Here is a 13,124-nt window from a genome sequence, read left to right as displayed (position 1 = left end):
TACCTTAGGCAGCAGAAACCTGAGAAAGAAGAGGAGAAAGAATAGGAACCATCATGGAAGGACAGGCCTCTGCACGGCATGTACCACCGGCAGATAGAAGAATATTGAAAAATCCTACCAATTGCTGGACAAAGCTGGGCTGAACGACAGCACAACAGCACTAATCATGACAGCTCAGGAACAAGTTCTAAGATCTAAGATTGCTGGAGGCTGGGTCTACCACACAAGGGAAGACCCCAGGTGCAGCCTGCGCAGAGATGCCCCTGAGACAATCCAGCACATAACAGCAGGGTGCAAGATGCTAGCAGGCAGGGCATACATGGAACACCATAACCAAGTGGCTGGTGTAGTATGCCGGAACATCTGTATCGAGTATCACCTGGATGTCCTGAGGTTAAAATGGGATATGCTCTCACAGATGGTGGAGAATGATAGCTAAGATCCTGTGGGAGTTCCAGATACAGACAGACAAACTGGTAATGACTAACCAACAGGGCATAGTAGTGGTGGACAAGCAGAGGAAGAAGGTCGTAGTGATAGACGTTGCAATACCAAGCAATGGCAACATCAAGAAGAAGGAAAACGAGAAGCTCGAGAAATACCAAAAGCTGAAAGAAGAGCTAGAGAGGACGCGGAAGGTGAAGGTAACAGTGGGGCAGTGACCCCCCCAAACTGGGATAGTGGCTTCAGTAGATTCCAGGAAGGACATCCAAGATCTCTGTCCATAAGAGCGCAGTCCTAGGAACAGCTAAGATACTGCGCAGGACCCTCAAGCTCGCAGGCCTCTGATAGAGGACCTAAGCTTGGAGGGTAAAGACCACCCACAGGGCTATAAAATTTTTTATAATGCAATATAATGACACAGGAAGAAAAACTCAGTAATATGGTTTTTCCCCCTTTCTTTCTTCATGTTGTTTTTCTTCACACACACGCGCACACACACACACACACACACACACACACACACACACACACACACACACACGTATATATGTATATATATATATATATATATATATATATATATATATATATATATATATATATATATATATATATATATATATATATATATATATATAGTGTTCTTTTGGATAATGCATGATGCATGAAATGTTTGTCATATTTCTTCAATAATAATGATCATGATGTTTTCTTTCAAAACTGTCACTACTGAACCAGTTCTGAACCATTTTTTTAATTAAATCGCAGATTACGATAGATTACAAAATGCAGAGATTTGTACAGTATCTGTATTGATATTTTTTTTTTTGCTCATTCTGCTTTGTTCTTTAGAACTACTGTAATCTACTATGTTGACAGCTTTCCTAATATGATGCACATTCACTTCAGCATGATATTTTTTTAAAGCATACTCAAAGGGGAGACTCCAAGTGCAGCATGGACACATTTGAGACTCTGCCTGGAGGCTGAGGGAGTTGGGCATCTGGTCTCCTAGTGATAAGCATGTGTGTGAAAATGTGTGCGTATGAAGTTGTGTGCACGTGCATGTGAGGCGTGTTGACAAGGTAGCCCAGTCCAGTCAGCATTCATTAGTGATAGAGAGAATCCCCGAATGAGGAGTGCTGTGACAGGCAGGACTCTCGTTAGGGGACTCAAGACACACACACTCACACGAGCACACACACGAGCCCACACACACATGTATACTCATTAGGGTCAGGCTGCCTTGTGCACAGAATCAGCCCAACATCAATTAGTTCATGGATGCATGCAATATAGACCGTGAGTGTAGTGGCCTTGGCGACAGCTATGTTAATGGCGACCCTGTAGGAAATGAAGATTCGGGGCAGAAAAATATGGGACATAGAAGTCATGTCACTTATGCATGCAAGACTAGTGTGGAGCAGATTGTCTTATTGATACGTTAAATAATACAGTGCTGTTGAGACTGTTAACTGCTTTGACTGCGCTAATATGACATAAATGATAAATCTTCTTTTACTTAAAGATGTTGGGAAATTTAAATAAACCTTGGTGGCAAAATAGTTAAGGCTGAAAAAATGTAATGTGTGTTTTTATTTGTAGTATAATTAGCAGGTGTCTACTGAGCGGGTATGACTAAGCAGAGATGGAGAGAAATGGCAGGTACATCCAAAGACTTGGATCCAGTCTGATCTCACTTCTTTGTTGATGTTTTGCTCAATTTTATGCAGATGCTGCTTATCTTCTAGGGAGCGTCTCCAGCGAGATGTAGCTAGTTCAGGATAGGAAATATTGAGCTCATTTAAAAAAAAAAAAAAAAAATCTGATTTGATTATTTCATCATTTCAGCAGTGAGTGGGTTCAGGTGGGGCCTATGATGTGTGCTAAACCTTATGTGCACTGATGAGTACAGAGTGTAAATGCACCACATATGTTCTGATAATTAGCACCATTACTGTCTGTTTACTCATAATATATTAACCAATCAACGCATTAAGATAATTAAAGGAAACAGGTTAGGAAAGCAGGGCAATGCTTTGGGCTATCACTGTTGTCTATGTATTACAGACTTTGTGGATGGGACACGTTTTTTTGCTCATTATCTGAACATATGGGAGTATGCAGCCCCGTTGAATTATGAACACAACTTGACTGATTTAAGTTTGGATTTGTGCTGGACTGCTCCGGGCTATCGTGCAACTATTGTCTGTGTAGCCACCGTGCGCATGGAGGAAATGAGAGGGTTAATTAACTGATGGGTGAGATGCTGGTGGAGCATACGGGGTGATGGAATAGCTTTTGAATTATGAAACAGTGGAATGCTGTGGCTGGTGGCGTATGGCCATATGTCAGCGTATGCCTTCTCTGTCTAGCTGGGGACAGCTGGTCAGATTGCTCATGTTCAACTGAGTTAGGGGCCAATCAATCAAAATGGGGCAGCTTGTTCAGTCGTTTAAGTGGAGGAAAGAATAACACACAGGAGTCTATTGTGAGTCTATCACTTTAGTGCCATTAGGGATTTGTCAAGAACTGTTAGCAGATATGCAATCAGCCAGTGAAATCAGTTGCACCACTTGATATTTAGAAAGCTGAATATGTTTGTAGATGAAGAATTTAAGTTGTTTTTTTTTTTAATATAGAATATTTAACAGCCTGAGGTGATCAAAACAGGCAGTTTTGAGAAAGAAAATACTGATACTTAACTTTTCTTGCATAAGTTGGCTATGTTTTGGAGGTATTGTCATTTTGTTTATTTTTAAAATTATTTTTATATCACAAAACTAGTCTGATTGAATAGAAATCAAATAAAAACCCAAACAAACAAACAAACAAACAAAATACTACAGCTTATGTAACTGTGAAGCATCTCCAGGTCATTCCTTAATGTTAAAGATGAGTTTCTTCTAAATGCAAGAAAACAATTTGTAGTTAACTGCAAGTATTTACAGACTTATCAAAGGCAAACTTAAAGTCTCTGCCATTATCCAGAGCTAAAGAATTATACTCCATAAAAGTAATCTGATCGGATAAAATGCTTGACTACGTTATGCTGGAATGCAAATTGAATTTTCTACAACTTTTCAGACTTTGCTAAATTATGTTTATCCTGTGTTTTTATCATTAGTTTTAGTGAATTTCCAATTTAAACGATTTATTGTGACAGGCAAAAAAGAACAGAGCCAATAAAATGCCAGATGACTACACAGGCCTTATCGTATATTTCTGCTCTGTTCTCAGAGATTCAGTTTCTGCAGTGTACATGTGCCTCTGGGTATCTGTCTGTCCTGTTTGCAGTGTGAGGCTTTTTGTCATTGCAGATGCTCAGAAGATACATCATACATATATTGTTTGAGTCTGGTAGTTATTAAAAAAAAAAAAAAGGGCCTCTGTCATTCTGGCATTTTCTATAAATAAAAAGGCTTTTGATAACATTAGTTGTAGCTATAACAAATCTAAGGCAGAGGATTGTGCCAAAGCAGATATTTGCCTTCATAGTATGGCACAGTGGAAGTAGCCGGCTATTGCCTTAGTCTCTGCTGGGCCAAAATGATATGGTCACACTGATCAATAGTCTCTGTTACACATGATGTATTTCCCATGGCTGTGGCTGTCTGCTTTGCTCCATCTGTCCCTGACTGTTGCAAATTTCTGCAGCCCCTCTCTCACTCCATCCTAGACACACAAAAACCTGACATGCTTTTTTTTTTTTTTTTAATTTCTGGCGCTGGGGATGACTTCCCTTGAGAACAGTGAACATTTAGGCACAAAGATGGCTTCTGCTACCTTCAAACTGCTCCCTTGAAAAATTGTGTTTACTTGAACTATGTCTCATCCTTTGCCTCGTGCACACTTTAAATAAACACATAGTTCTGCAAATGAAATGCAAATGTTTTAGTTTTTCATATTTAACAAGTGAATTTGGTAATGGAAAAAATGAGCTGAGATTAGGGTGAGTGGGCGGGTGAGCAAGTGATTGAACAATGCTGGTCTTTTAATCTGTTCAGAAAAAAAGACGGAGAAACGATGCTTACCAGTCTGTCACTGCTATAACTTATCTCAGAGACCATCCCCTTATTAATTGTTTGTTGCTGATGGACCATGAAATGAACAATTAGGTTGGGACATCAATACATTTCACACTTTGATGCTGATGTGTAATACCAAGTGAAGTGAATCCTAATAAAAGCATCATTATGCAAATATTAAGCACCATTTTATTATTGTACTATTTTTTAAGACAAGGTCAGCGTATAACAATAATCTTGCATTTCCCAAACAGATTTGTTGTGTTTGGATTAATTGGCATATGGTTTGTTCTTGTTGTTTTACAGTCAGTATCATCACTTTTTTTTAAATTGGAGCTTTAAGGGCTAAAAAGAGATTCTGAATACTTTTGAAATGTTTAAAGCATACTGTGAAATAATTTGAGAACTCAAAGAAACATTTAGAATAACCTAATGAAGGATAAATTACTAGCTGAGATATAGAATTAATGTCATGAAAGTGTTTGCATACATTGACGATTAAGTGATCATCAAAATAAATAAGTTAAATGCTTTCAGGAAAATCTTCTTATATGTAATGTGTTTACATATGACAGACCAAGTGAGTCAATCCTCTCTGTGTGTCAATTTTCAGGTCTTTATGGTGGAGGAAGACTGAGGTCTGTGACATACGAAACAGCTTGCCACAAGACCGTCTGGGCTCAGCAGGAAGTAACTCCATATCTACTTCCAGGTCATCCTCAGACGTCATGTGGACCAGATGCCTGCTCTTGATCTCAACTTTCTTTTCCCCCATTGCCATTGGTAAGGATATAGTCACATTACTCAGTGCACTGCCCTGACCAAAAAAAAAAAGAAAAAAGTCACGCTTAATTTGCTAACAGAAATTTGTTGCATTGCTCAATTATTATGCTTTCTTCTTTTACTGAGTTTAGCTATATTAAAGATTTTCTTAAAACAATCAAAAGCCCCAGTCACATATCTGTCTGACAAAGGCCCATGTAGGAAAATCAAGAACAAATGAGAAACTTCTGGTATTTACTGACAGTTAGCTTATTGTTAGGTCTCATTTCATTAGTTTTGGTCATGTTGCAGTACGATGCTGATACTGCCATGGCTTACTTATTACAGGCTATAATTTATGTTTTAATAGTTATTTTGATTTAAAGTTATGTCAGTTAATGTTATAACAGCCCCAAATGTCTGCTAAAATAAAGGCCTATTGCTGGATTTCTTACAAAAAGAGAAATTTTTTGCAAAGAACCATTATTCAGCAGGCACAAAAAAGCAAGGCTACAAATGAGTCCTGAGACAACCCAAATGGGATACAAGAGGCAGGCACACAGTGGATAAACAGACAAGCCAGCAAAGGGAGACATAAGACTACATACAGCATGGGCTAATCACAGAGCAAGGTGGGAACTATTCAATTCATTTTTTTTATAAATAGCGCCAAATCAAAGAGCAATATACTGTAAGGTAAAGACCCTACAGTATTCAACAGACCCACTATAAGCAAGAACTTTGCGATTGTGGGAACTCCCTTTTAACAGGAAGAAGCCTCCAGCAGAACCAGACTCAGGGTGGGGCAGCCACCTGCTGTGACCAGTTGGGGGCGAGGGGAGGGATAGGAGGAAAAGGAGAGCATAGAGAGATAGGACAAAACACAGATGAAGGGAGAGAGGGGACAAAATTTAATGACATACTGCAGTGGTATATAAACATCTGGGGAGTGAAAAGAGGTGATCGGAGAAGAACTGCTGAGTGCACCGCAGTGTATCAGAGGTTTGAGCCTATAACAGACTAACTAAGGGATGGTTTAGGGTCACCTGAGCCAGCCCTGTCTGTCTTCCAAATCCAAACTGAGAGCTGGTTCCGCAAGAGAGGGGCCTTAAGGCTGAAGGCTCTGCCTCCCATTCTACTTTTAGAAACTTGAGGAACCACAAGTAAGCCTGTGGTCTGAGACTGAAGCATTCTATTGGGATAATGTGATGCTATGAGGTCTTTAAGATATGATGGGGCCTGATTATTCAAGATGTTGTATGTGAGGAGAAAGATTTAAAATTCAATTCTGGATTTAATAGGGAACCAATGAAGAGAACACACACACACACACACACACACACACACACATGCACGCATTTATGCACACACACTCACACATAAATTTGTATGCTTGTTTGCAACCAAATTGCCTCAGATCTCAACAAAAAAAACTCACCTATGCAATGAACAGGCACACATGGAGTGCTTATAGCCAGCAATTTAGACACAGAGACACCAAGGGCTGTGTTTCACACTGAGAGATGAGTTTCAGTCAAATATATTTGCATCAATGTCTAAAGAATGAGTCAACATATGCAAAGCATGCTGTTTATGCTCAGTGAGGATTACCTGAAACAAAGACACTTTACCTTGAGGGCACATAGCAGCAACCACTCCATCTTCTCCACAGAGAAATATCTACTTTAGGTTTATAAGTTCAAACAAAAAGCAATAAGAAATCATGAATTTCTATATATAAATTTCTATATATATATCTATAAATATCTAAATTTATTTCTATAAATTCCATATATATATATATATATATATTTTTTTTTTCCCTCATACACTGCATACACTGTTGTTGCACAGACAATAGTATGACGATCATATTTGTTTTTGCTTGTTTTCTGGGATTTATTGTATCGATAAAATAATGAGGATATAGCTAGCCTTAACCTTTCAAATATCTTCTCAACTTAAAATGAGTTGTTTTCCCTCTAACTCAAACACCCCACATTTAAGACACCAGCATTGGCCAAATGCTTTGGCAGTTCGAGTGAGAGATCACCTTTTAAATCTCTCTCCTCTTTCCTCTCACCCTTTCATTCTTTCCATCTATCCACCTCTTTTGCCACTCTCTTGTTCTTGGCCCAAATGTAAAAATCAATATCCTTTTGTTTCAGCCCCCTGAGGCAATGAGACTGTCTGAATAAGATTGTCTGTACTGTCTGTCGCTGCCAAGTTTCTGTCACCACTTACACAACTAATGACAGACACATTAACATGCACTTGGCCAGCTCACACATTATTACATGTAGTCAACGACAGACAGCTAAATATACGCACATACTGTGTGTGCATCACTGAATGCATGAGTATCAGGTGACAGAAATATGTGTAGAGTGAGCCCTTTGGAGGCAGGTTAAACACAGGAGCTTTATAGGTGAGGCAGCTGATATAATAATGTAAATTAAAATGTGACAGATGAGATGGGATGGCATGTACGAGTCGGTGCATTTACTGCTGCTTATGAAGGCAGAGTGGCTTTTAATGGGAATACACATAGACCCCTCATTTGAATAATGTGTGAGTATGTGTGTTTGTGTCATAATACTTGCTTTATGCCCAAAGGGGACCCCGTAAGGCAACACTGTAAGACATCTGATCCAAAGCTAGTCTAGACAGCTGCCTTACAATGCTGTTTATTGATCCCCGCATGCTCCAATTAACCCTCACTTCAGAATTTATATTCATGCTCACAGAGTCATGATGCAGCCATTGAAAAACTAATAAACTGACACTTAGATTCACACAATGATGACCCACTACACTAAGACCCCCTGCTTACACTGACAAAATTGCATGATGTCCCCTTAAATCCTCAGCTACTTTGGAGACACACATCCTGTCTGAATGTGTGCTTAAGGTCTAATCATAGCCTGCAGTGGTGTACGTACGTGTGTGTGCATGTGTCTGTTCATTAGAGAAGACATTTTCAGTAAATGCCACTTATATATCAGTCTTATCTCTAAGCTAGTTCCTGCCATTATCAATGTTTTGCCCTCAGGTACCAACACCACACAGATATTGGCTGGCTGTGAATTTCCACCCCTACATTCCATCACTCCAAGCATTTGTATGCATGAGTGTGTGTGTGTGTGTGTGTGTGTGTGTGTGTGTGTGTGTGTGTGTGTGTGTGTGTGTGTGTGTCTGTGATGTGGTGAAGGGCAGTATTAAGTTGAGCCCGGGCGCAGTGTCATTGAGCTCATTCAGATTCTTTGCTGCATTTGTGTAACCATGACGCTTCCCTAACCAATGAGGGAGCCAAGGGAGGGAGGACAGGGTTGCTATGGTTACCATGACAAGGAGCGCTGGGAGGATGGTCCATGCCTCGCTTTACACAGATGTTTTAAGTCTGTGTCCTTTAAATTACTTTTGTGTCCGTACATACATGTGTGTACACTTGTTTGTTTGGCTGGATGTGTTCTTTCAAAAAGAGTGAAGTAGCAATGGGTCTGGCTACATTCTGCACTAGTTTTGTGTACGTTATTAGTTTGTTCAAGAGGGAAATGCATATGTCTGTTGCACCAGACAGAGCAAACATTCTCAGATGGTGTAGATGAGCAATAGTAGCCGTTGATGCACAATATAATTTATATATGTAATAAAAATCTGCATTATTATTATGGAAGGGTTAGGTCAATTCAGACCTGAACAACACAATCTCAAGAACCGAGAATAATCCAAGCAACACTAACAGCCAGAACCACACCATTAATATCACTGCAGTCGATGTGCTTCTATGTCACAGCTTTAATCACAAGGAAGTATATATATATATATATATATATATATATATATATATATATATATATATATATAGCTTTAATCACAAGGAAGTATATATATGTATATATATATATATATATATATATATATATATATATATATATATATAGATATATATATATATATATATATATATATATATATATATATATACGGTGTTTTAATAGAACATGAAAATAAAGAATGAGAGAAAGGAGAGGCAAAAAGTCCAAATACAGGAGAAAACTCATACATTGGGAATACAAACTTTTGGCCTACTTGAATGCTTATGTGTAAGGAGTAAACTTTTGTTTTGTTTTGGTTTGTGAATATGTGTCGGGGGGGTGGGGTGGGGGAATAACTGGAATCCACAAGAAGCAAGGATTAAAATAAAAGAAGAAGTAATGGGAGAGTGATAACAAGAAGAATCCAGAATCATGACACTGTTAAGAATACTTTTGGTCTAATTTGCTTTTCTTCTTATTTTTCTTTCTGCTCATTTTGTTTTTAGATGAAAGGGAGTTGTATGGCACAGAAGCATACAACAGTCAAGTCAAAAAGATCCAGAGAGTTCAGCAGCTTCAGTCTCATTGGAATTAATGACATGTTCCCTATTTCAGTGTAGTACAAGTGGATGTTTGCATCAAATTCGCAAGTTCTGAGAATAATTAGGCATTCCCATCTTTGAATAATATCTGGAGCTCTAAATATCTGTTGAAATTGCCAGGCAATTACTCCCTATCTAGAATGATGTCCAAAACTGCTAACTACAAAGCACTAATTACCAAGTCAGTTCACTTGCGACAGTGGTCGTGCCCTTATAAAAAGTCTTTTGTTATGCTATTGTTTTCATATAGTGTGGATAATTAGGTCTATACGACAAGGGTACAAATGCAGTTTTAGTTGAACACAGTCTATTCTTGCACAACTTAGACCTTCAGTCCAAGTAAATTAAAGACGGCTCTACAAATATGTCCGGAGTATTTCAGCAAATAACGTGTCAATATCAATGAATGTGTCTGTCTGTCCAGTTTATGGCCGAGCCCCCATCCCCATGGCAGTGGTCCGCAGGGAGCTGTCCTGTGAGTCCTACCCCATTGAGCTACGCTGCCCAGGCACAGATGTCATCATGATTGAAAGTGCCAACTATGGCCGCACTGATGACAAGATCTGCGACTCAGACCCCGTCCAGATGGAAAACACACGGTGCTACCTGCCTGATGCATACAAGATCATGTCACTCAGGTCAGTTTGCATGTACGTGTTTGAGTGAATGGGTGATGTGGAAGGTAGTAATGTGTGTGAGAATGTGTGATGTGTCTGAGCAGAACATTTTCCAAGGGCTGTAAAACCAAAATTGACAACCACAGTGAACATAATTAATTCTCCGTGTTGCTTTGTTAATTACGTTTGTCCCATGGTATCCTTTGGTGCAATGTTCAAGGCTGACTCATGGCATGAAAGCAGAGCCAAGGCAAGTTCGAATTGCTTTACTGCTCTAAGCCCCAGAGATCCCATCTTTAGTAGGTGAATTGATCCTCATCAAATATATATCAAGTTCTGAATTAACTACGCATTAACCTGCTTTCAAAAAGTTTACAGCAAACAACAGCAGCATAAAATGCCACAACTGCTAAACTTTGCCATAAAAATGCAATGGGGGGGGAGAGGACAATTGTGATGGAATATTTATAGAAACCAGTGTAGCCTTATCAGACAGTGGAAGTGACTCAGGTGGCACTTCTCCTACACAGCTCTGTAGTGTGACTGCCTGCACCTCTGACAGGGCTGAAAGGAGCACAGCAATTGAAGCTTCTGTATATGAAGAGTTTTTTTTAATTTAGTTTAATAGTGCACTAATACCAAATTTGCACAAAAGATGGTCAGTAAGATTGCCATCATTTGGATCAAGGTCAAGGTAAAAAAAAAAGAAGCACATCACTATTGTCAATGGACATGTGACATTTGATCGGAATACGATCTGAATATGCAAATATATGACACAACTTTTGACTCTATACTGTATATCAATCAAATCACTCTAGATAAACACCAGAAAAATCCCGTGTTTTCTCGTTATAAGAGATAAAACTTTTACAAAAATAAAAAAATTGAAAATGACCATAAAATGAGTTATTTTAATTATTTTAGTTATTATTATTATTTTAGCTATTTTAATTCAACTTTTTAAACCTTGGAAAATTATGGCCACGGACAGTCTGACATATGTGTTATCTCAGTGATTCAGTGTTTAAAGCAGCTAAAACGTCTGCCGGGGCGGGGCTTGTTGTGTCAGAAACCGCTTGTTTTTCTTTGTGAAAAATGCAATATTTAATGTTTGAGCTGCAAGATAGTACCAGACTTTCATATCTCTTTTCCTCACTTGAGACTCTGCTTTTATTAACAGGAGAAAGTGCTGGTTTAGCTAACATCTTTTATTTAACATGTTCACTGAGCTAACATGGTCAGCTGCTTTGCTCAGAATATGCTGGCAACACTTACTTGGTGAGTAACATTTTTACTGGTAATAGCGTATATAGAATAGAATAGGGAATTCAGCCTGTGGTTTAGGGTTATTGGAAATAGTTTTTAATGCTATTGTGGTCTCTGCACTCTACATATGTTTTACATTTGGCAGGTATGATGGTTAAAGCTAGCTGGGAAAAGATAGCATGACAGAATTGCAATGAGGGGAAAGCACTGTGCTCTGTAATGAGAATATCTAGCTATAAATAATTCATTAATGTCACCATTAGTATCTTGATTTTTCAGGTCTTGTGTTAATCTGACTTTGAGTGCTCTTTCTCGCTGTCCTATTATTTTCTCTCATCTTTTTTGAGTCACAATATTGCTGTCATCTTTCCCCGTCCTGCTCGTTGCTTTGTTTGTCTATCAAACCACCTGTCAGTGTCATGTGGTGGTGCTCTGATTGTGACTGCTTTGGCCTAGCTTGGTCTCTCCTCTCGCTCTGGCAGCTGCAGTTTGTGTGGCCACTCTCCTGCAGCCCTTTCCATCCATAATTTATACGGAGGCACACACACACACACACACACACACACACACACACACACACACACACACACACACATGGCTTGTACCACACACAGCATACACTGCCCAGGGGCTACACCAGACTTTAAGCTCCAATTAGCAGAGCCAGAGGCCATACTTAATCTTGAGGGATCCTCTGTGGAGGTGACTCAGACTGGAAACAACTGTTTATCACATATATTTGTGGTGAGTGAGCCTTTGTGTCTACTTGCACAATGCTCTATGTGCACGGGCACAAATAAAGCTCAGATATGCTCATGCATACACTGAGTGTGTCTGTGTGTGACATAAATGCTCACAGTGAATCTTTCAGTGTGTGCTCGTGCACATGTTCATTGCATGTGTTTTGGCACATGTAATGGGCATTGAAGGCTTCAGTGAAGGTTTGCACACATTGTAGGGAGTTTGTGTGTGTGTGTGTGTGTATATATATATATATATATATATATATATATATATATATATATATATATATATATATATATATATATATATACTTTGAACTCTTTCCCATGCTCCCACGTCCATTTTCTTCAGTCTGTTTCAACCTGTCTTGTTTCCACCCTCTCATTCCCTCTATGTCTGTATCGTCTCTGGCTTTCAAGCTCCGCTCAACTGGCTGATAAAATCAGAGCATGTTCCGCCTGCCCAGTGTTTCCTCAGTATCACATTCTCTCTTTGTTTTCCTCTCTACCACTCTCCAAGGCCAATGAGTGTGTATGCGTTTGTGAACGTGTGCATGCGTGTGCACTAATGTTTGTGTGTGTGTGTGTGTGTACATGTGTGCGCCTATACCACATAATTGGTCTTGATATCAAAGCCTCATATCTCCAGAGGGTCTCACAAGGCTTCTCAGGCAACCTAGAAAGGACCTGATACCGCTGCATTTCCCAGATTATCTTCCCATTGGGATACACTGGGTTGAAGGGGAAACGAAGCCGTGGCCATGAAAGTTACGCTTAATCTGTTTTAGTGATACACTGGCCTCAGTTCAATGACTCACTCTGTTTTATCAGGTTTTGAACA

The 13,124-nt window shown here is 39.2% G+C and overlaps 1 protein-coding gene across 1 annotated transcript in view; it reads left to right on the top strand.

The window, feature by feature from the left end:
* Positions 1 to 13,124, top strand: part of adgrl3.1 (adhesion G protein-coupled receptor L3.1) — a 119,703-nt gene that overhangs the window by 28,657 nt on the left and 77,922 nt on the right. Inside the window, exons 2-3 of the mRNA XM_030727286.1 lie at positions 5,086 to 5,255; positions 10,079 to 10,292. Coding sequence (XP_030583146.1) covers positions 5,086 to 5,255; positions 10,079 to 10,292 — 384 coding nt within the window. The remainder of the gene's footprint in view (positions 1 to 5,085; positions 5,256 to 10,078; positions 10,293 to 13,124) is intronic.

The sequence above is a fragment of the Archocentrus centrarchus genome, chromosome 1 (assembly GCF_007364275.1).
Source record: "Archocentrus centrarchus isolate MPI-CPG fArcCen1 chromosome 1, fArcCen1, whole genome shotgun sequence".
NCBI lineage: Eukaryota > Metazoa > Chordata > Actinopteri > Cichliformes > Cichlidae > Archocentrus > Archocentrus centrarchus.
The sequence above is the reverse complement of the archived record's forward strand: the minus strand, read 5'-3'. Positions and strand labels throughout refer to the sequence as shown.